The sequence below is a fragment of the Hyla sarda genome, chromosome 1, assembly GCF_029499605.1.
Source record: "Hyla sarda isolate aHylSar1 chromosome 1, aHylSar1.hap1, whole genome shotgun sequence".
In the NCBI taxonomy this organism is placed as follows: Eukaryota; Metazoa; Chordata; class Amphibia; order Anura; family Hylidae; genus Hyla; species Hyla sarda.
The window spans coordinates 418,016,386-418,041,153 of NC_079189.1; the positions used below are offsets into that span (position 1 = coordinate 418,016,386).

Here is a 24,768-nt window from a genome sequence, read left to right on the forward strand (position 1 = left end):
TTTTCCATAGACATAGTTCTGTTTTATTGTAGCAGCTATAGACTACACAGCAATGCAGTCTGAGAACTAGTAGATATCTTCAGCTACTGCTTCAGATGTGAAATGTTTGTATGTAAAGCCTCTAGCATGTGATATCTCTAGACTAATCCGTGGAGCCATGGTGGCTAAACAATTAGCTCTGGTGCCCACGTTCTTATGTGTTCTTTTCACCAGATTTCTATTATTAGTATTTTTTTTATCACTTAACTTTTGTAGTTGAACAACCAAGATTTGTTTTTGCCCTTGCATAACCACTAGTTTAGCTGCTATAGTTAATCCATGAATTGTCGTATTGCTAAATTTGCCTTTTAGTCTGGGGTTGGGGGGGAGACGGTGACATGTGCTTCCAACAGTAGATTAATCTCCTCAGTTTGGGCTTTGCAGGTATATCCTAGAAATATTTCATTAATGCTTTTGCTCAAACAACCTTTTTTAAGGGGATCTTTCAGGTTCATGCTGCTTGAACCACATGGAACCACATGGCGCATGAAACACTGATGGGCGCCCTGTAGTTGTAGAAGGGCTTTGTGTCATAGGGGCAGTCTGCTTACCCTTAGTAATAGCTCTCTCCCTATACCCTGAATGCAAACATAGATCAATAAAGTCACACGATTTCTCTAAATCTACAGTGTAGTGGTGCTACCAAATTGAACACTTTTACATTTTTTTTTTCTTCCAGTTTCCTCCTCAGATTACATCTGATCATTGGGAGTTTGAGTAGCGTTGCATACTGTGATCAGGTTCCTTCTTAAGATGAAACTTTCTGTTCTGTACTGTCTTGGACAGGTCATTTTCCAACAGTTTCCTTCTTATCCTCAGTAATAGATGACTCCAGTAGTTGGATAAGACACTATTTACAATAGCTTATGCTTAGCATCTCCCTCCCTGTAGAATGTCCCTTTAAAAGCTCACAAAGAATGGGCACTAAAGTTTTTAATTAATAAAAAAAGGGGTTAACAAAGGATAACAAAAAATAATGGTCCAAAGTGGACAAGACTTTTAATAAGGTGATAAGCTTTTCAGTTTAGTTCTTAAACCTAATACCTGCTATATCTACCACCATACTTCATGGAATAGGTAACATTTATGTTTAATATAGGATAGGCAAGCAATATTGGATTTGTGGGGGGCGAGTGGTGGACGTCCTTTGAAGGGGCCATGGTGTTAATCCGAGTGCGGCGCCCTTCTCGTCACTCACCAGACACCACTTGGTAGCAGCTATACTTGGTTTTGCAGTCTACCCAATTAAAATGAATGGAATAACCAGCATTACAAGACACAGCTGCTACCAAATGTACAGTATTGTGTGTGGGAAACTATGAAAAGGCTGCATCTCTCACTGATCAGTGTTCCAAATTGGATGATCAGTGGTGATGCAGGACCCACACCAAACTTATTTTCCACCCTAATTCCTTGTGATTATAGAACTAAAATATGACCCACAAAATAGCTTAAGTAGGACTGTGTCTACTTATATCCCAACCAACCTATCAATGATTTTTTTTCCAGTAATAAGAGAATTATTATTTGTCATTAGGATTTAGTACATATAGTTTTTTTTTTTTTTTTTAAATCATGTATGTATGGGGGGCATCATTTTGGGTATATACAGTTAGTATATAATTGCCATATTTATAAAAACTATTTTGCATGATGTGTTTATATCTTTCGTCAATCTTGGAGATTAATATGATGTAGTAGATCCTATTTGTTCAATAACTTGTACCAGACTTTCATCTAGGGCTGGACCACATAATGTATTTGTGTTCAGGTCAAAAATGACTATTGTTAGCGCACATGGAAACCGTGGGAGATTAGCTTTGTAGAACCAGACAAATAGAAGCAAAACAGTAGTCAGAGACAGGGACATGAAAGTAACATTTTAACGGAGCTTCTCATGTTTTTGTTTTTCAGTAACAAAACAAATACAGCCTTAACACTCAAGCATAAACCCCAAAATAATTCTTTGTCCAATGCTAACTACACAAAATCTTAACTTTCCAGGTGGCTTACTACCAACCACTCAACAAAACAGTCACCAAAAAATGTGTAAGTTTCCACTTGTTTTCTGGCAGTTTTTTGGAAAACTGCCACTGCAGCTTTTGAGCCAAAGTCAGAAGTGGATCCATAAGGGAGGAGAAGTATAAGTGCTTCCTTTATATGTCCTATTCCTTTTGAATACACTTCTGGCTTTGGCTCAGAAACTGTAGTGGCAGTTTTCCAAAAACTGCCAGAAAAAAACCAAGTGGAAACTTAGCCTCAGGGTGCATGCACGTCACATTTTGGACAGCCATATCCAGCAGGAGAATTTCAAAACCGCCTGGTGTGGTTCTGGATCCATGCCTTTTCCTATTCAACCCAATGAGACAAATAGAGTCAGCTAGTTACTTGTTGGTACATTTTTCAACTGTATTAGGCTTTCGATCCTGACTGAAAACTGCAGCAGCAATTCTTCAGCTGCACAAAATGTGGTGATGTACCCTTACTTGCACAAGGTAATATCCCCTTTTAAGACTATACGCCAAGGGCTCACTTTCATTAGAAGTTTCTCACAGCTTACTTTGTAGACTGACCCTTACCTAGTTTTAAAGCCCACTGAGGAGCTGTCTTCAGCACCTGTGCTGATCTGGCTAGTCTGGAAACCTAGAGTTGCCCAGGAAGGAAATGATAGGCCCCACTACCAACCTTACTTTCGTCCTATAATTATTCAGGCCCCATGACAGGACTTGCCAAAGTCCCTAGCAAGCTAAATCTTACCAGGGATTTTAAAGGAGTAGTCCAGTGGGGACTCGGTGGTGAGCAACTTATCCCCTATCCTAAAGATAGGGGATAAGTTGCAGATCGCAGGGGGTCCGACAGCTGGGGCCCCCTGCGATCTCCTGTACGGAGCCCCGACAGCCCGCGTGAAGGGGGCGTGTCGACCTCCGCACGAGGCGGCGGCCGACACGCCCCCTCAATACAACTCTATGGCAGAGCCGAAGCGCTGCCTTCGGCAATCTCCGGCTCTGCCATTGAGATGTATTGAGGGGGCGTGTCGGCCGCCGCTTCGTGCGGGGGTCGACACCCGCTATCTGGGCCGAGAGCCGGGGCCCCATACAGAGAGATCGCAGGGGGCCCCAGCGGTCGGACCCCCCGCCATCTCAAACTTATCTCCTATCCTTAGGATAGGAGATACGTTTTTCACCACTGGACTACCCCTTTAAGTATTTTCTGGATTAGCTATATCTCACCAGCTTTCCCTGGATAGGAAATGCGTTTTTTGAAACCTGGTATCCCCAGGTACCTAAGGGAAATATAGCAATCCCTGGTCTCACAAAAATTTGTCTATATGCAAATAAATATTAAATTTACTAATCCATATAATTTGAGATATTTTAAAATACATAAGTCGCCTGTTTAATACTTTATTAGTGTCCATATTGGTTAGTGATAAGCACACGGTACTAAGCTTCCACTGCTGCATTGGAAGAATCCTGACTGGGGGTTTCATCTTGCAGTTGTGCTGTATAATCAGAATGACTGACTGTATTGGCAAGGGTTTTTCCTCTCTAATCTTCTTATGTTTAATATTGTAGTAATATTCCTGATTATATTTTATCCTCTATTAACAGCCATTTAATTGCACCAGATTAGCCAAATTAATCATTCATTGTGTGTATGGTGCTGGATTTTGTTGCAGCTCTGGCTTGTATCCAAATATTTACCAAATGAAACAAAAATAAACAAAGCAAAGTTATGCTAAATTTGACACAAACCTAAAGTGCAATAGATAAATGGCGTATTCCATGGTTCCAGTGAATCTCTGAAAACTTCTTGACCAGTCTAAATATAGGGTACCCATAAAGTTTGTAAAAAATGGTACTTTCTGTATTCTAAAATTCCTTACGTCATTACTATAACCTGTTGCTAACCTACCACAGTAAAGGATATTATTTGAGATTCTTTGGAGTTTTGGAATATGTATTCTTTTTAATGAACACAATTTACTAGGCATGCTTACTTATATTGGTGGCTACTCTGACACCAAGCCATTATGTATAACAGCCAGAAAAGAAAGGTTCAATAGGCAGCGGTTTTCTTAAATGGCACAATGTCGTTCAGTGGATTAACCAATAGAACTAGACATGAAATATTTATATGGTCAGTCAGGCCAACTAAGGGAGCTCCTTATTGTTATAAAGTGTGTCTCTGGTTTTAACTGTGTTCTGATGTATACTTAAGAGCCACTACCTCAATTGATGTTTAGAGGGTTCCAATCTTCTGCAGAGGTCAATAAACCTTTGGCTTTCAGATTTCTGTATTAGGAACAGTTCCATTGCATTCAGTGAAGCATTGCACTAAACTCAATAGAAGTGATATCAATTAGCTTAAAGAGTACCTGTCACGATCTTGTTACATTTTATAATCCTCCCAGTTCACTGCCCCCATCATGATAAACCACCCCCTGCCTTTATTTTTTTTATTATTTATTAGTTTTCTACCTTGATATTGCTCTTTATTTTCTGCTCAATCTCAGTCAGATTCAAGGGTGTTCCCCAGCAGGCTGTGACATCATCTGAAGCCATACAGGGGAGAACTTCCTCCCTCACTCTGCTGCACACAGCCAAGAGCAGTTCAGTGTGTGAGATGAGCTCTGATTGGATAATCTGCTTTTGGACTTCTACCAGGCCAGCAGGAGTCTAAAGTCTGTGCAAAAGATAGGGGGAAATGTGCTCTGGACAAGTAGGGAGACACCTAGTGGCAGCTTTTTTAAACGCAAAACAAAGTACATTAGAAAGATTTTTTATTTTCCATAAGGAGTGCAATAGCAAAAACTAATTTAAATAACAGTGTCTATTAAAAGCCAAATGGTACACAGAGTGGTAGAAATAGATGTGTCCCCCTCTTCTAGGCTCAATGACAGATTTAATCATTTTCCTTTAATTTATTGTTCACATGATTTAGTCACATGATGGAAATCTGCATACGAATAATGAATGCAAAATTTTCATTGCTGTTTCGCTTATCTCACAATAGGATATTGAAGAACTGGATCCGCGGGGCAGGACACCATTGCACCTTGCTGTTTCCTTAGGACATCTTGAGTCTGCTAGGGTGCTTCTCAGGCATAAGGCAGACGTTACAAAAGAAAACAAGGATGGCTGGACTGGTAAAACCTAATTTATACGTTTTCTATTCCTTCTAATAATCTGAGCTGAAAAGGGCATATCTTGCTCTGTAGCGTTTGGCACCCTTTTCATCCAATAGACATGGTATATTAAAATATGTTACTGTACGACCCTCTACAAAAGCTTGCTTTTTTTCCCTATAATTCATTTAAATAATCTAATTATTATAGGGCAATTGTCATTCCATCCTTTCCTAAACTTGGGTTGGATATTTGCTTGACTGAATAGATGAGCCAAGCACTAACTCATTCAACAAACACACTGGCCCCTTTACTTTTTTCTCTATCATTCAAAAAAGCTTTTGACATTTCATTCCATTATAAGTCTGTAGAAACTGCCTGTTTCTGACACTTTTTAAGGGTGTATTCATATGTACAGTATCAAATATGTGCATGATTTTATGCTGCAGATTTTTATGTAAAATTACTGAACACAGCTTCAAATCTTAGGGTGTATTCACACGTACAGTATCCTGCGCACATTTGATGCACAGGATTTTACACTGCAGATTATGTAAGCATTCACACGTGCATATTTTTGCTTTTGCTGCAGATATGCTTCTGATTTGCTGCTGCATATTTTGCTGCCCATTGACTTTAATGGGCAGCAAAATCTGCAGAAGCATATTTGCAGCAGAAAATACGTACATGTGAACATACCCTTAGTGACTAAACACAGCATTATGTTTGATGCGCATGATACTGTTCGTGTGAATAGACCCTAAGCGCTCGTTCACACGGACGGATCTGCAGTGTATTTTACGCTGGAGATCCGCTGAAGATGGACCCTACAGTGTGCCTCTAGATGTGCGAGTCGCTGCGCGCATTTCAAGTATGCTCGCACAGTTCGCGACTGCTCTCGGCCTAGCCCAGGGAGCAGGGGGAGCGGCCGCAAATTGTGCGAGTACTCCGCGCATGCGCGCGGCAACTCGCACATCACTGTGTATCTGCTCATAACAGCGGATTGCCTTTCTGAGCAGGCACATATGGAGACACACTGTAGGGTCCATCGTCGGCAGATTCACAGTAAAATACGCTGCGGCCCTGTCTGTGTCAACGAGCCCCAAAGCAGTATTCCTGCCATGGCAGATTATTCTACCCTTATATTCGGGATGTAAAGCTCTCAATTATTATGGCTGAAATAATCCTTTAGGGATTATGAATGTAAAAGGCTTCCATCACTGGACAGTTTTTTATTAATTTTTTAGGGCTTTTCTAAGATGCTCTAATAAAAGGAAATTTGAGGTCAGATGTGGCAATATGTACCTTTTTAAATGGCACAAACTAATTCTCACAGTGAACTACTCTGTAAGGCACACCTGCTTGTGAAATAAATATTGTTCACTAACCTTATTAAATGTCACCAATTGTTTTATGTTTGTAAATGTATACTATATTTACAGATCATTATGTCTTCCAGTTTTGCATGAAGCAGTCAGCACAGGAGATCCAGAGATGGTGCAGTTGGTTTTGCAGTATCGAGAATTTCACAAGGCATCCACAGCCCTTGGAGGAGTACCTGAACTCCTTAACAAAACATTGGAGGTGACCTTATATTCTTCTTGCAACCACACACTGTAGGACCAAATCCAAACTGCAGCTGGCTACTTTTGAGCTTGGCCTTACACATCACTATAATGCTGTGCATTATTTTTTCTTCAGATTTTACATGCACTTATGCCATAGTACAGTTCTTTGCATCACACCCTTCCCATATGTAAATATACCCTAAAAGTTGTGTTCCGCACTCCACCCTCCACTTTGCTAGTGCAGCCACACACATTTGCAGTAGGTAAATGATTCCTGTTGAAATTGTATGCAAATTGCTATAAAAGGTTTGTTGGAAAACCCCTATAATCCATTTCACATACCAAAAAGGGATTCTCCCAGAAATGTACTGAAACCTCCTCCTAACTGCACTATCACAGCCAAATAGGCCAAGTGTTTGTAAGAATTTTAAAAGGTCCTCAGTTTTTGTGTTCAATGTATAATAAGTTATGTACATGTGTTTCTGTCCCTCATCATCTACAAGATCCAGGTTTTGCCACAGTGAACAAGCATATTCTTTGTTAATTCCACAGATTGAAGACCCTATAGATTTAGTCCTGGTAACATGATGTATTTTTTTCTTTTCATCAGGCTTCTGATTTTTATGTGGAAATGAAGTGGGAATTCACAAGCTGGGGTAAGCCTATAACGTTTGTTTTTTTAGCTGAAATCTCTAGTTTTTTTTTTTTTTTTTAAATATATTTTCAGTAATGTATATGCTTCCCTGCCCTTACTGTCATTGGGTACCTAATATAAAGTGTACAAAGTTTAACTGCAATAGTCATATGACAAATGACTGCTATGCAGCACAGTGCCATGGAATTGCATTACGTTGGAAACGAATTTAGCAGCTACAAGCTGCAGAAAGTGGTGGCGGTGACAAAAGTCCCTCATTGAGGTATTTGGACACTAAATTTACAATGAAGATTTCGAAAGATTTGTTATTATTCATAGTGCTGCCATTGGAGTTATGCTTTACGTTTACTGTTATGTGCAAAATGAATTCCTGATTTTATTTTGTAATGGATTTTTTTTTAAGGTTTTTAGCTCTTGTTCTGGCACAATTTTTCAGTTGCCTCCGTCTCTTCACATAGTCATAAAATTACATGAGCGATTTCTGCTGCCTCCCATCACCACTGTGGGGGAGCTTACTGCATATAAATTTATCATTGAGCTTTAGAACACAGCCCCGTATATAAATTATGCAGGGCAGGGAGGGGCGTGCATCCTATGGCAGGGAGGGGTGTGCATGCTATGGCACATTGGCTTCTATGGAAAAAAGTGTTTTGATAACTGCAATCGGCCATTCTATCACCTATTTGTCTGCAGGCATGACTTAAACTGTCAGTATAGCGCTAACCAACATAATAGACTTCACAGAAGACATTAACTCCTTAAATGGGTATTCCAGGAAAAAGTTTTTTTTAATATAAACTGGCTCCAGAAAGTTAAACAGATTTGTAAATTAGAAGAAGAAAGCAGGTAGATGCCAGCGGATAAGAAACTTCACCTTTATTTTCATCACGTTAAAATCGTAGACATGGAGAGACTTCAATAAGACATGTAGGTAAAATCCTTGGAATAAGCTCCAGGCATGACGCGTTTCAGGTCATGTGACCTTTCATCAGATGCATGGTGGGAAGCCGAAGGGAGGAGAATATATCTCGCCATGCAAATGGAACAGGTGAGTGAAAACCACTAACTTGGGGTTAACCCCATAAATTCCAAAAATTGCAGATACCCTTCAGCTGGACATCAGGGATACAGACAAATACAGCATAATACAATATCTAGTTACAATACAAAAATAAAATATTTTCTTTCTTGCCCGTATATATAGGAAACTAGATGCAAAAATTGCAACCATAACAACTATGTTTAACATGCCCATCAAAAAAAAAGAGACATTTTTATTTAATTTAGAGTTGCAGAGAGTATCAATAATGCAGAATAACGTCTGACTTTAAATTCAGACCATGCGGTTGAAAGGTACGTAAGGAATAAATCCAAAATATTTCTCTGTTATGTAACAATTTTAAACGATCACCTCCCCCATCTGGTAAGCACACAACTTCAATGCTTGAAAATGAGAAATCGGAGACCTTGCCACCATGAACATTTTTAAAATGTTTAGATACATTCGATGCGTTAGTGTTAGAAATGCCGTTAATGCCCCTTAGATGTTCTTGAATTCGTTTTTTTAAAGATCTTTTAGTGCTGCCTATATATGAAACATGGCAGCTATTGCAATCTATTTTATACACTACATAAGTGGACTCACAATTAATAAAACATTTGATAGGAACAGGTATCGAATCTGGAACCTGTATTATAGAGGTCTTAACTGCCGTTCACACACAACGCACCTGGACAAACGGCATTTGAAAAATCCTTCTAATTTAAGCCATGAAGGGCAAGAACTGGCAGAGAGTGGAGGGGGGTAAGGCACTGGGAGATAGAAGATTACCTAAATTTGGAGCCCGTCTACTGGAAAAATTTATACCATTCTGCAAATATTTATTCAAAATTGTATCTTGGCATAAAATTGGTAGAAATGTATTAATAATGTGTTTAATGTTATTAAATTCAAGGCTATAAGTTGTTACAAATGTAGGTTTGGATAAGGAGTTAGAAATTGCAAATTTGGATTTAGGAATGAGAAGATTATCTCCTAGTTTTTGATTGAACCTTGCATTTAGCTCTATTCAGACACCAGGGTTGATAACCCCTGTGTCGTAAGCGATGAAAAATATTTTTCGACTCAATTTGAAAAGCTTCCTCCGTGGAACAATTCCTGCGGGCACGAGTTAGTTCACCTACAGGGACAGCAAGTACTGTGTGTTTGGGGTGACATGACTCCGCCCGCAGGATGGTGTTGCCTGCCGTGGACTTTCTATATGTAGAAGTGTGAACACGTTCCTGCTTTGTTTCAAGTAAAATATCAAGAAAAGGAGTGGACGACTTGTGCCAGGTAAATGTAAAGAATAAATTATGAGGATTGCTATTAACGTAATCAACAAACAAGGATGCATGATGTTCAGAGGACTACCAAATTATGATGACATCATCCACATATCTCCCATACCAAACGATATGGAAGGAAAACGGGTTATTGTCACAAAATATATACCGTATATACTCGAGTATAAGCCGACCCGAGTATAAGCCGAGACCCCTAATTTCAACCCAAAATCCCAGGAAAAGTTATTGACTCGAGTATAAGCCTAGGGTGGGAAATACCTCATCCCCCCCTGTCATCATCCAGACCCGTCATTAACATCCTCATCATCCCCTTGTCGTCATCCCACACATCCCCCCTTCATCATCCCCTTGTCATCATCCCACACATCCCCTTATCATCCCACACATCCCCCCTTCATCATCCCCTTGTCATCATCCCACACATCCCCTTATCCCACACATCCCCCCTTCATCATCCCCTTGTCATCATCCCACACATCCCCTTATCATCCCACACATCCCCCCTTCATCATCCCCTTGTCATCATCCCACACATCCCCCCTTCATCATCCCCTTGTCATCATCCCACACATCCCCTTATCATCCCACACATCCCCCCTTCATCATCCCCTTGTAATCATCCCACACCCCCCCCCTTCATCATCCCCACACCCCCCCCCCCCTTCATCATCCTCTTCTCATCATTCGCCCTCAGTGGTCTTCAACCTGCGGACCTCCAGAGGTTTCAAAACTACAACTCCCAGCAAGCCCGGGCAGCCATCGGCTGTCCGGGCTTGCTGGGAGTTGTAGTTTTGAAACCTCCGGAGGTCCGCAGGTTGAAGACCACTGCGGCCTTCAACCTGCGGACCTCCAGAGGTTTCAAAACTACAACTCCCAGCAAGCCCGGGCAGCCATCGGCTGTCCGGGCTTGCTGGGAGTTGTAGTTTTGAAACCTCCGGAGGTCCGCAGGTTGAAGACCACTGCGGCCTTCAACATGCGGACCTCCAGAGGTTTCAAAACTACAACTCCCAGCAAGCCCGGGCAGCCATCGGCTGTCCGGGCTTGCTGGGAGTTGTAGTTTTGAAACCTCCGGAGGTCCGCAGGTTGAAGACCACTGCGGCCTTCAACATCATCCAGCCCCCTCTCACCCCCTTTAGTTCTGAGTACTCACCTCCGCTCGGCGCTGGTCCGGTCCTGCAGGACTGTCCGGTAAGGAGGTGGTCCGGTGAGGAGGTGGTCCGGGCTGCTATCTTCACCGGGGGCGCCTCTTCTCCGCGCTTCCGGCCCGGAATAGAGCCGTTGCCTTGACAGCGACGTATCTGCGTCGTTGTCAAGGCAACGTGACTATTCTGAGGCCGGGCCCGAAGCGCTTAGAAGAGGCCTCCCCGGTGAAGATAGCAGCCCGGACCACCTCCTCACCGGACCACCTCCTTACCGGACAGCCCTGCAGGACCGGACCAGCGCCGAGCGGAGGTGAGTACTCAGAACTAAAGGGGGTGAGAGGGGGCTGGATGATGTTGAAGGCCGCAGTGGTCTTCAACCTGCGGACCTCCGGAGGTTTCAAAACTACAACTCCCAGCAAGCCCGGACAGCCGATGGCTGCCCGGGCTTGCTGGGAGTTGTAGTTTTGAAACCTCTGGAGGTCCGCAGGTTGAAGACCACTGCGGGTGGGGGAGTTCACTCGAGTATAAGCCGAGGGGGGTGTTTTCAGCACGAAAAATCGTGCTGAAAAACTCGGCCTATACTCGAGTATATACGGTATTGCATTTCCCACCAGTGGACAAAAATGTAGCCACTGACAGGGAAGATTTAGCCCCCATTGAGGCACCTGTCATAAAATTGATCCTGAAAACTGAAAAAATTGTGAGTCAAAATATACGATAATGCATCTAGAATAAACTGGCACAAGTCATCACAGAAAAATTGTGTATAATGTCCGAGACAGCGCGAAGAGAGAGTGAATGTGGCAGAGAAGAATAAAGAGATTCGATGTCCATGGTAAGCCATGAATAAGATGTATGTATGTATTTAATTTTGTCCATTATCGACAACAAATGTTGAAAATCTTTTATATGGCTAGGACAGGTGGAAACTAGGGGTTGAAGAAGGGAATCGACCCATTCACATAGGGGTTCAATAAGGGAACCGATTCCCACCACTATGGGTCGCATAGGAGGTGGGAATCGGTCCTTATGAATTTTAGGTAATGAATGAAAGATAGGTGTAGTAGGGTTAGTAACCTGCATGTAATCAAATTTTTTTTGTGAAAGAACCCATAAGGATAAGCCATCCCGTAATATTGATTCTAATTTGATAGAAAAAAGGGTTGTAGGATTGTATGCAATGAGAGTATATGTAATTTGATCATTTAAAATGATTTTATTGAGCATACAATAAAGATCTGTATCCATACAAATGACAGCCCCCCCCCCCCCTTGTCCGCCGATCAAATAATCCAATTTTTATTTTCCTTCAACTCTTTGAGAGCCACTCTTTCGGATTTTGTTAAGTTGTCAATTCTACGTCCTGTCTCGGTACACTTAAGCTCAATTAACTCTTTCATAACCATGTCCTGATTTGTAAATTACTTCTATTAAAAAATATTAATCCTTCCAGTAGTTATCAGCTGCTGAAGTTGAGTTGTTTTTTTCTGTCTAACAGTGCTCTCTGCTGACACTTCTGCCTGTGTCAGGAACTGTCCAAAGCATTAGAGGTTTGCTATGGGGATTTGCTCCTACTCTGGACCATTCCTGAGACAAGCAGAGGTGTCAGCAGAGAGCATTGTGATCAGACATAAAAGAAAAACTCAACTTCAGCAGCTGATAACTACTAGAAGGATTAACATTTTTAATAGAAGTAATTTACAAATCTGTTTAACTTTCTAGAGCCAGTTGATATCATTTTTTTTTCCTGGAATACCCCTTTAACCCCTTAAGGACCCAGCCATTTTACACCTTAGGACCCGGCCATTTTTTGAACATCTGACCACTGTCACTTTAAACATTAATAACTCTGGGATGCTTTTAGTTATCATTCTGATTCCGAGATTGTTTTTTCGTGACATATACTACTTTAACATAGTGGTAAAAGTTTGTGGTAACTTGCATCCTTTCTTGGTGAAAAATCCCAAAATTTGATGAAAAATTTGAAAATTTTGCATTTTTCTAACTTTGAAGCTTTCTGCTTGTAAGGAAAATGGATATTCCAAATATTAATTTTATTTTATTCACATATACAATATGTCTACTTTATGTTTGAATCATAAAATTGACGTGTTTTTTCTTTTGGAAGACACCAGAGGGCTTCAAAGTTCAGCAGCAATTTTCCAATTTTTCACAAAATTTTCAAACTCACTTTTTTTCAGGGACCAGTTCAGGTTTGAAGTGGATTTGAAGGGTCTTCATATTAGAAATACCCCACAAATGACCCCATTATAAAAACTGCACCCCCCAAAGTATACAAAATGACATTCAGTAAGTTACATAGTTACATAGTTACATAGTTAGTATGGTTGAAAAAAGACATACGTCCATCAAGTCCAACCAGGGGATTGAAGGGAAGGATGTAAGGGGATAAGGGAAAGGGATGTAGTTTTATAATTCTGCATAAGCATTAATGTTGTTTTGTTCCAGGAATGTATCTAACCCTGCTTTAAAGCTGTTAATTGTTCCTGCTGTGACCAGTTCCTGAGGTAGACCGTTCCATAAATTCACAGTCCTCACGGTAAAGAAGGCGTGCCGCCCCTTTAGACTAAACCTTTTCTTCAGACGGAGGGAGTGCCCCCTCGTCCTTTGGGGGGGTTTAACCTGGAACAGTTTTTCTCCATATTTTTTGTATGGGCCATTTATATACTTATATACGTTTATCATATCCCCCCTTAAACGTCTCTTCTCAAGACTAAACAATTGTAACTCCTTTAATCGCTCCTCATAGCTAAGATGTTCCATGCCCCATATTAGTTTAGTCGCGCGTCTCTGCACCCTTTCCAACTCCGCAGTGTCCCTTTTATGAACAGGCGACCAAAACTGAACAGCATATTCCAGGTGAGGCCGTACCAATGCTTTATAAAGGGGGAGTATTATGTCCCTGCCCCTCGAGTCCATGCCTCTTTTTATACATGACAATATCCTGCCGGCTTTGGAAGCAGCAGCCTGACATTGCATGCTATTTTGTAGTCTGTGATCTACAAGTACACCCAGATCCTTCTCTACCAGTGACTCTGCCAGTTTAATCCCCCCTAAGACATACGACGCATGCAGGTTATTAGTACCCAGATGCATAACTTTACATTTATCCACATTGAACCTCATTTGCCAAGTGGATGCCCAGACACTTAGTCTATCCAAGTCATCTTGTAACTTATGCACATCCTCTATAGACTGTACTGTGCTACAAAGCTTGGTGTCATCTGCAAAGATAGAAACAGAGCTGTTAATACCATCCTCTATATCATTGATAAATAAATTAAACAGCAGCGGGCCCAGTACTGAACCTTGGGGTACACCACTAATAACCGGGGACCAATCAGAGTACGAATCATTTACCACCACTCTCTGGGTACGATTTATGAGCCAGTGTTCAATCCAGTTACAAACTAAAGTTTCCAAGCCCAAGGACCTTAACTTACCTGTCAGATGTCTGTGAGGGACAGTATCAAATGCTTTGGCAAAATCCAGAAACACTATATCCACAGCCATTCCTCTGTCAAGGCTTCTACTCACCTCTTCATAAAAGCAAATTAGATTGGTTTGACAACTTCTATCCTTAGTAAACCCATGCTGGCTATCACTTATAATACTATTATCCCCTATGTATTCCTGTATGTAATCCCTTATAAGTCCTTCAAACAATTTACCCACAATGCACGTTAGACTTACCGGTCTATAATTGCCTGGCGAAGACCTAGAGCCCTTCTTGAAGATTGGTACCACATTAGCCTTGCGCCAGTCCCTTGGCACAATACCAGACACCAGAGAATCTCTAAATATCATGAACAAGGGTACAGATATTACTGAACTTACCTCTCTAAGAACTCTTGGGTGTAGTCCATCCGGTCCTGGAGATTTGCTTACATTTACTTTACTTAACTTACCTTGTACCATCTCTACATTAAGCCAGTTCAATACATTATATGATGTGTTACCAGCACTGACATGACCAATGTCAGCTCCTTCTTCCATAGTATATACAGAACTAAAGAACCCATTCAGTAGCTCCGCCTTCTCTTGATCGCCCGTGACAACCTCCCCATTATCATTATTAAGGGGTCCTACATGCTCTGTCCTTGGTTTTTTTGTATTTATATATCTAAAAAAATATTTAGGATTAGTTTTGCTTTCTTCGGCCACCTGTCTCTCATTTTGAATTTTTGCTGTTTTTATTACATTTTTACAGATTTTATTAAGCTCCTTGTACTGTTTAAATGTTATAGCTGACCCATCAGATTTGTATTTTTTGAAGGCTATTTTTTTGTTGTTTATTGCTCTTTTAACCTCATTTGTCAGCCATGTAGGATTTAGTTTTAATCGTTTATATTTGTTCCCCTTTGGTATATATTTAGCTGTATAGTTATTTAGAGTTGATTTAAAGATGTCCCATTTACCTTCTGTATCAGTATTTGACAACACCTCCCCCCAGTCTATGTCCTGTAGTGCAGCCCTCAGCCCAGGGAAATTTGCCTTTTTAAAGTTATATGTTTTTGCTTTCCCCGTCTGTCTTTGTTTTCTACATTTTAAGTCAAAAGTAACTATATTGTGGTCGCTATTCCCAAGGTTTTCCCGCACAGTTACATTACCAACCAGCTCTGCGTTGTTGGAAATGATCAGATCCAACAAGGCATCACTTCTTGTTGGGTCCTCCACAAACTGGCCCATAAAATTATCCTGCAATAAATTTAGGAATTTTCTCCCCTTTGTAGTTTTAGCCAACCCCCGGCCCCAATCTATATCTGGATAGTTAAAATCTCCCATTATTACCCCTGTACCTGCCCGGGCGGCCCTCTCTATTTGTTTATACAGCCGACCTTCTATCTCTTCAGTGATATTAGGGGGTCTGTAAATTACACCAAATATTATTTTTTCAGTATTTCCCTCCTTTTGTAATTCTACCCACAGTGATTCCACCTCCTCAGAATCATCACACACTATGGCATCGTTCACACTGACTTTCATACCACTTCTTACATACAGACAGACTCCACCACCTTTTCTGTTCATTCTATCCTTGCGAAACAATGTAAACCCCTGCAGATTGACAGCCCAGTCATGCGAGGAGTCCAGCCATGTCTCAGTGACCCCAACTATATCAATATGTTCCTCCAGTATCAAGGCCTCAAGCTCCCCCATTTTATTTGCTAGGCTTCTGGCATTTGTGAACATACACTTTACATTTCCATTAAGTTTTACACATATAGTCTCACTAATGGGATTTTCAGAGTTATTGGGGTTAATGTCATTTTTTGAGTTATAAGGGCTAATTGTACTATTTAAGTTATTGGGGCTAATGGGATTTTTTGAGTTATTGGGTCTAACGTTATTATTTAAGTTATTGGGGCTAATGGGATTTTTTACGTTATTGCGTCTAACGTTGTTATTTAAGTTATTGGGGCTAATGGTATTTTTTGAGTTAATGGGGCTTATTGTAGTTATTGAGTTATTGGGGCTAATGGAATTTTTTGAATTATTGGGATTACAATTTTTCGGGCTACATTTATTTTTACAGCTGGTTTGTAACGCATGAATCTCCTTATCCACTGTTCTTAACCTCCCCCCACAGGACTCCTCTCCACCCGCCATTATGTCCTGACCCCTCTCTAACCTATCCATCCCACTGTCTGCTTTCTTTGCTTTATTATCCTCCCCCCACTCACCTAGTTTAAATACTCAGCCACCCCTTCCAGGATTCTCTCCCCCAGCACAGCAGACCCCCTTCCATTCAGGTGCAAATTATCCGTAGAATAGAGTTTGTACCCCAATGAAAAGTCAGCCCAGTGCTCTAAAAACCCAAACCCTTCCCCCTCACACCACGACTTAAGCCATGCATTTAACTCCCTAAGCTCCCGCTGTCTTTCCTGCGATGCGCATGGCACAGGAAGTATTCCAGAGAACACAACCTTAGAGGTCCTTCCCTTCAGCTTGGCACCTAGTTCCTTGTAATTATTCTTCAAGGACCTCCACCTACCATGTATTCTGTCGTTGGTTCCCACATGGACCACGACAGCTGGGTCATCCCCAGCCCCCCCTAGTAATTTGTCCACCCTTTCCACCACATGCCGAACCCTGGCACCAGGGAGACAGCAAACCATTCGGTTGAGGTGGTCTTGGCGACAAATTATTCTATCCGTCTTCCTGATTATAGAGTCCCCTACCACAACTAACTGTCTTGGCCTACCTGCGTTACCATCCCCCACACTACTAGTTGAGCTGTTCCCCCGGCTGTTAGGGAGACCAGTATCCACTAGGGTTGCCATCTCTGATACTGAGGCCCTCGCATCATCGCCCAACTTGGCAATTTTACTTGGGAGATCAGAAGCAGAAGTGACCTTCCTTTTCCTTGCCCCCTTTCCAGTCCCTCTAACTACATTAACCCAGCTCCCTACTTGGGCCTCCTGGCTAGTTTCTCCAACCTCCATTTCTGCCCCACTAACTGCTTGCTCTGTAAGATTGTCAATCGCCCTCAATGTTGCATTTTGCTCCTCTAGATCTCTAATACGAGCTTCCAGGTGGGCAACATGCTCACATTTGTCACAGCGGTATGCACCCTGAAGCTGCTGCTCCAGAGATGTATACATGTGGCACAATGTGCACTGAAGAAAACCTCCAATCCTGCTGTCCATATCCTTGGTGACAAACAGCTGTTATTAACTATTAAGAAAAACTACTTTTATCAAGGGAGTGTAATACTTACAGTTACAGTGGGTCCTGCTTACAACTCCTGCTTTCTAAACTTCTGCTTATAAAACTTCTCAAATGTAACACTTAATAATACCACACTTTAGAATACAGACCCAGCTTCAGCTAGACTCAGTCAGAGCAGGGCTCACAGAGTTTCCCAGTTAGTTTTATACACCTGAGAGCAGTTAATCAATTAACCCCTCCCCCAGGTGTGCTACAGACAGGAGGGAAAAAAAAAAAAAAAAAAAAAAATGCAAGGGCTATGCAACCGCTGGAGACACCCTGTTTGGAAAACAATGATCCACAGTATACTTAGCACATGAACTTCTGCTTATAAAACTTCTCAAATGTAACACTTAATAATACCACACTTTAGAATACAGACCCAGCTTCAGCTAGACTCAGTCAGAGCAGGGCTCACAGAGTTTCCCAGTTAGTTTTATACACCTGAGAGCAGTTAATCAATTAACCCCTCCCCCAGGTGTGCTACAGACAGGAGGGAAAAAAAAATAAAAAAAAATGCAAGGGCTATGCAACCGCTGGAGACACCCTGTTTGGAAAACAATGATCCACAGTATACTTAGCACATGAACTTCTGCTTATAAAACTTCTCAAATGTAACACTTAATAATACCACACTTTAGAATACAGACCCAGCTTCAGCTAGACTCAGTCAGAGCAGGGCTCACAGAGTTTCCCAGTTAGTTTTATACACCTGAGAGCAGTTAATCAATTAACCCCTCCCCCAGGTGTGCTACAGACAGGAGGGAAAAAAAAATAAAAAAAAAAAATGCAAGGGCTATGCAACCGCTGGAGACACCCTGTTTGGAAAACAATGATCCACAGTATACTTAGCACATGAACTTCTGCTTATAAAACTTCTCAAATGTAACACTTAATAATACCACACTTTAGAATACAGACCCAGCTTCAGCTAGACTCAGTCAGAGCAGGGCTCACAGAGTTTCCCAGTTAGTTTTATACACCTGAGAGCAGTTAATCAATTAACCCCTCCCCCAGGTGTGCTACAGACAGGAGGAAAAAAAAAAAAAAAAAAAAATGCAAGGGCTATGCAACCGCTGGAGACACCCTGTTTGGAAAACAATGATCCACAGTATACTTAGCACATGAACTTCTGCTTATAAAACTTCTCAAATGTAACACTTAATAATACCACACTTTAGAATACAGACCCAGCTTCAGCTAGACTCAGTCAGAGCAGGGCTCACAGAGTTTCCCAGTTAGTTTTATACACCTGAGAGCAGTTAATCAATTAACCCCTCCCCCAGGTGTGCTACAGACAGGAGGGAAAAAAAAATAAAAAAAAATGCAAGGGCTATGCAACCGCTGGAGACACCCTGTTTGGAAAACAATGATCCACAGTATACTTAGCACATGAACTTCTGCTTATAAAACTTCTCAAATGTAACACTTAATAATACCACACTTTAGAATACAGACCCAGCTTCAGCTAGACTCAGTCAGAGCAGGGCTCACAGAGTTTCCCAGTTAGTTTTATACACCTGAGAGCAGTTAATCAATTAACCCCTCCCCCAGGTGTGCTACAGACAGGAGGGAAAAAAAAAAAAAAAAAAAAAATGCAAGGGCTATGCAACCGCTGGAGACACCCTGTTTGGAAAACAATGATCCACAGTATACTTAGCACATGAACTTCTGCTTATAAAACTTCTCAAATGTAACACTTAATAATACCACACTTTAGAATACAGACCCAGCTTCAGCTAGACTCAGTCAGAGCAGGGCTCACAGAGTTTCCCAGTTAGTTTTATACACCTGAGAGCAGTTAATCAATTAACCCCTCCCCCAGGTGTGCTACAGACAGGAGGAAAAAAAAAAAAAAAAAAAAATGCAAGGGCTATGCAACCGCTGGAGACACCCTGTTTGGAAAACAATGATCCACAGTATACTTAGCACATGAACTTCTGCTTATAAAACTTCTCAAATGTAACACTTAATAATACCACACTTTAGAATACAGACCCAGCTTCAGCTAGACTCAGTCAGAGCAGTGTGTTAACCCTTTAGGTGTTTCACAGGAATAGCAGCAAAGTGAAGGAGAAAATTCAAAATCAACATTTTTTACACTCGCATGTTCTTGTAGACCCAATTGTTGAATGTTTGCAAGGGGTAAAAGGAGAAATTTTTTACTTGTGTTTGTAGCCCAATTTCTCCCGAGTAAGCACATACCTCATATGTCTATGTAAAGTGTTCGGCGGGCGCAGTAGAGGGCTCAGAAGCGAAGGAGCGACAAGGGGATTTTGGAGAGTACGTTTTTCTGAAATGGTTTTTGGGGGGCATGTTGCATTTAGGAAGCCCCTATGGTGCCAGAACAGCTAAAAAAAACCACTTGCCATACCATTTTGGAAACTAGACCCCTTGAGGTACGTAACAAGGAATTAAGTGAGCCTTAATACCCCACAGGTGTTTCACGACTTTTGCATATGTAAAAAAAAAAAAAAAAAATGTCACTAAAATGTTTCCCCCCAAATTTCACATTTTTGCAAGGGTTAATAGCAGAAAATACCCCCAAAAATTTGTAACCCCATCTCTTCTGAGTATGGAGGTACCCCATAAGTTGACCTGAAGTGCACTACGGGCGAACTACAATGCTCAGAAGAGAAGGAGTCATATTTGGCTTTTTGAGAGCAAATTTTGCTCGGGGGGCATGTCGCATTTAGGAAGCCCCTATGGTGCCAGGACAGCAAAATAACCTCCACATGGCATACCATTTTGGAAACTAGACCCCTTGAGGAACGTAACAAGGGGTACAGCGAGCATTTACCCCCCACTGGTGTCTGTCAGATCTTTGGAACAGTGGGCTGTACAAATTTTTTATTTGCACAGCCCATTGTTCCAAAGATCTGTCAAACACCAGTGGGGGGTAAATTCTCACTGCACCCCTCATTACATTCCGTGAGGGGTGTAGTTTCCGAAATGGGGTCACATGTGTTTTTTTTTTTGCGTTTGTCAAAACCGCTGTAACAATTAGCCACCCCTGTGCAAATCACCTCAAATGTACATGGTGCACTCTCCCTTCTGGGCCTTGTTGTGCGCCCCCAGAGCACTTTGCGCCCACATATGGGGTATCTCCGTACTCGGGAGAAATTGCATTACAAATTTTGGGGGACTTTTTTCCCTTTTACCTCTTGTCAAAATGAAAAGTATAGGGCAACACCAGCATGTTAGTGTAAACATTTTTTTTTTTTACACCAACATGCTGGTGTAGACCCCAACTTCCCCTTTTCATAAGGGGTGAAAGGAGAAAAAGCCCCCCAAAATTTGTTTGGCAATTACTCCCGAGTACGGCGATACCCCATATGTGGCCCTAAACTGTTGCCTTGAAATACGACAGGGCTCCGAAGTGAGAGCGCCATGCGCATTTGAGGACTGAATTAGGGATTTGCATAGGGGTGGACATAGGGATATTCTACGCCAGCGATTCCCAAACAGGGTGCCTCCAGCTGTTGCAAAACTCCCAGCATGCTTGGACAGTCAACGGCTGTCCGGCAATACTGGGAGTTGTTGTTTTGCAACAGCTGGAGGCTCCATTTTGGAAACAGTGGCGTACCAGACGTTTTTCATTTTTATTGGGGAGGGGCGGGGGGCTGTGTAGGGGTATGTGTATATGTAGTGTTTTTTACTTTTTATTTTATTTTGTGTTAGTGTAGTGTAGTGTTTTTAGGGTACAGTCACATGGGCGGGGGATTACAGCGAGTTTCCCGCTGCGAGTTTGAGCTGCCGCGCAAAATTTGCTGCATCGCAAACTTGCAGCCCGATACTCACTGTAAGCCCCCTGCCCATGTGAATGTACCCTGTACATTAACAAGGGGGGGACCTCTAGCTGGTGCAAAACTACAACTCCCAGCATGCACAGTCTATCAGTGCATGCTGGCAGTTATAGTTTTGCAACAGCTGGAGGCACACGGGTTGGGAAACACTGAGTTAGGAAACACAGTGTTTCCCAACCAGTGTGTCTCCAGTTGTTGCAAAACCACAACTCCCAGCATGCCCAGGCAGCCGAAGGGCATATTGGGAGTAGTGGTTACGTAACAGCTGAAGGAGAACAGTTTGGGGACCACTGTGTAGTGGTGTCCAAGCAGCAGCCCTCCAGATGTTGCAAAACTACAACCCCCAGTATGCCAAAACTGTCCAGGCATGCTGGGAGTTGTAGTTCTGCAACATCTGAAGGGCCAGATGTTACAGAACTACAACTCCCAGCATGCCTGGACAGTAAGGGCATGCTGAGGATGTGTAGTTTTGCAACATCTGGAAGGGCACAGTGGTCTCCAAACTGTGGACCTCCAGATGTTGCAAAACTGCACCTCCCAGCATGCCCAGACGCCAAGGGCTGTCTGGGCATGCTGGGAGTTGTAGTTTACAGGGTCCCATTACAGCAATGCATGTCGCTTTACGGCATGTCGCTTTACGTGAAGATATACTCACCTGTCGCCGCCGCCGCCATCTTCCTCGCCGGGATCCGGGTCTTCAGGGACGAGGTAAGTACCGGGGCCGGACCCCAGCACTCCCCCGTCCCCCGCCGCATCCTCCGGTCTTCCTCCCGTCCTCTCCGGACTTCAAGGGGCTGGGCAGGACGGGAGGAAGTAACCGCCCCTCCCCTGCGATTGGTCGGTTAACTAACCAACGGATCGCAGGGGATCGGAGGAGGTGGCAGGCTTGCCACCTTGCTCCTAGTCTTCAGCATGGTCCTGGCTGTCTGTGACAGCCAGGATCATGCGAAATTACCGGGCGGTCGGGTCCCAGAGACCCGATCAGCCCGTTATCGCCGCAGATCGCAAGGGCGATTTCCCTTGCGATTTGCGGCGATCGCCGACATGGGGGGCCTACATGGCCCCCCTCGGCGTTTGCCCTGGATGCCTGCTGAAGCATTTCAGCAGGCATCCGCTTCCGATCTCTGCCCGGGGCGCGGCAGAGACCGGAGAAACACCAGGACGTACTAGTACGTCCTGGGTCCTTAAAGCCCAGGGTGCCAGGACGTTCTAGTACGTCCTGGGTCTTTAAGGGGTTAAGGATGCATGGCGTACCTGTATGCCCTGCACCCGCTCCCCTTCTATAATGCGGGCTCAGGAGCTGACCCGCATCACAGCAGGGTCATCCTGTGTCTAACACCGGACATCACCGATCACGGTGATGCCAGGCATTAACCCATTAGACACTGCAATCAAAGTTGATCGCGGCATCTAAAATGAAAGTAAAACAGTCTCTGCAGTGCTGATCGGGACCACCGCAGTAAAACCGTGGTGTCCCGATCAGCTGAGAGGACGGCGATAGGACCCTTACCTGCCTCCTCGGGGATCTGCTGCTCCAGCCAGCCGTGGCAGGCTGGAGGAATGTAGCACTGATAACACTGATTAATGCTATACCATCCAATCCAAGGACTGCATGTAATCGTCCCCTATGGGGACTTAAAAAAACAAACCTCCCTTTTCCCATAAAAATTAAAAAAATTATATATATTTACAAAAATAAGCATAAATATATGTGGTATTGCTGCATGCGTAAATGTCCGAGCTATAAAAATATAATGTTAATTAAAGCGCATGGTCAATGGCGTTAGGTAAAAAAATACCAAAGTGCAAAGTTGCATATTTTTGGTCACTTTGTATACCCTAAAAAAATGTATAAAAAGTGATCAAAAAGTCTCATCAAAACTAAAATGGTAACGATAAAAAAAAAAGTTATAGGGGTCAGAAGAGGAAATTTTTAAGCATACTAATTTTGGTGCATGTAGTTATAATTTTTTTAAAGTAGTAAAATAAAATAAAACCTATATAAATTAGGTATCCTTGTAACCATATGGACCTACAGAATAAAGATAAGGTGTAATTTTTACTCATAAATGCACTGCATAGAAACGGAAGCGGACAAAAATTTGAAAATTGCATAATTTTTTTTCAATTATTTCCCACAAATACTTTTTTTTTTTTTTTGTTTCGCTGTAGATTTTGTGGTGAAATGATTGATGTTGTTATGAAATATAAAATCGGTGACGCAAAAAACAAGCAGTCATATAGGTCTGTAGGTGGAAAACTGAAAGCGTTATGATTTTTAGAAGGTGAGGAGGAAAATAAAAAAAATAAAAAATAAAACGTAGTTCTTAAGGGGTTAAAAGACAACAATAAAAGTTAGGGTGGGGTGGCAAATTTTTTCTTTGTGGAGTCTTTGGGGCTTTTTGTATTTGTGGATGTGAATCAAATACCCTATGCTTATGGTACATTAGTTTATCTGATTTTCCATAAATGGAACTCGTGGGACGTGAGTAGAACTATTTTTTTTTTTTTTTCAGACTTCGGGAGGAAAACCGAACAAAGCTCTAGCTTCTAGAGAAGGGTTAACAATTGCATTAACCGTAGTGCACTACTGTAGGATAGAGAAACAGTGGTGCAGCACTGATGCCAACAATATTTACTTGAGACATAAAAAAAATTCTGTAACAAAAAGCAACATTTTTCTTTTTTGGGCTTTTTCCCAGTTTCTGTGTTTTAATGTTTGGGGACTAAAACATTCAAAGTTAAAATGTAGACATCTTCTTTCCATTCTCTTGTAGTTCCATTGTTGTCCAGGGTGTGCCCCAGTGACATTTGCCGGATTTGGAAAAGTGGTGCCAAGCTCCGTGTTGATGCTACCCTGTTAGGTTTTGAAAACATGAGTTGGATCCGAGGAAAACATAGCTTTATATTTAAAGAGGAAGGTGAGATCTGACATATTATTGACATTTTTGGTTTCTTTACAGGTATAATTTATAGTTAAAGGACAATATACCGACCAATCATGGTACTTGCAATATGTTTTTGTGTTGACCTTTTTATATGAAAAATATTTATAAATAAATATTTATAATATTTGGTAGTTCCTTTGTGTTTGTTTGTTTGTTTTTTCCCCTCTGATACTTGAGAAGTTAGGTGACACCTGACATGGCTGCCATTAATAACATTTTATAACTCCTGACTGAATAGACCATCTTAGGGTCCTGGTGATGGATGTAGCAGTGTCCTTTTTAATGATGACCAATTCCAAAGTTGAAGGAATGAGACATGGATGCGTGGGTACTGTTGCCATATTGTGTGTACTGAATAGAGCAGCAGTCCTACCCTAGTGTGTCAGTGTATGGAGACATTTATA

General features: G+C 42.0%; 1 protein-coding gene across 4 annotated transcripts in view; it reads left to right on the plus strand.

Annotated features, from left to right (window-relative positions):
- The window catches only part of ANKRD13A (ankyrin repeat domain 13A), a 76,981-nt gene that overhangs the window by 8,589 nt on the left and 43,624 nt on the right, over positions 1 to 24,768 (plus strand). For all 4 annotated transcript variants that reach the window (XM_056528915.1, XM_056528933.1, XM_056528923.1 and 1 more), the window contains 4 exons: positions 5,056 to 5,188; positions 6,627 to 6,751; positions 7,346 to 7,391; positions 24,194 to 24,337. In XM_056528915.1, the coding sequence (XP_056384890.1) occupies positions 5,056 to 5,188; positions 6,627 to 6,751; positions 7,346 to 7,391; positions 24,194 to 24,337 (448 nt within the window). The remainder of the gene's footprint in view (positions 1 to 5,055; positions 5,189 to 6,626; positions 6,752 to 7,345; positions 7,392 to 24,193; positions 24,338 to 24,768) is intronic.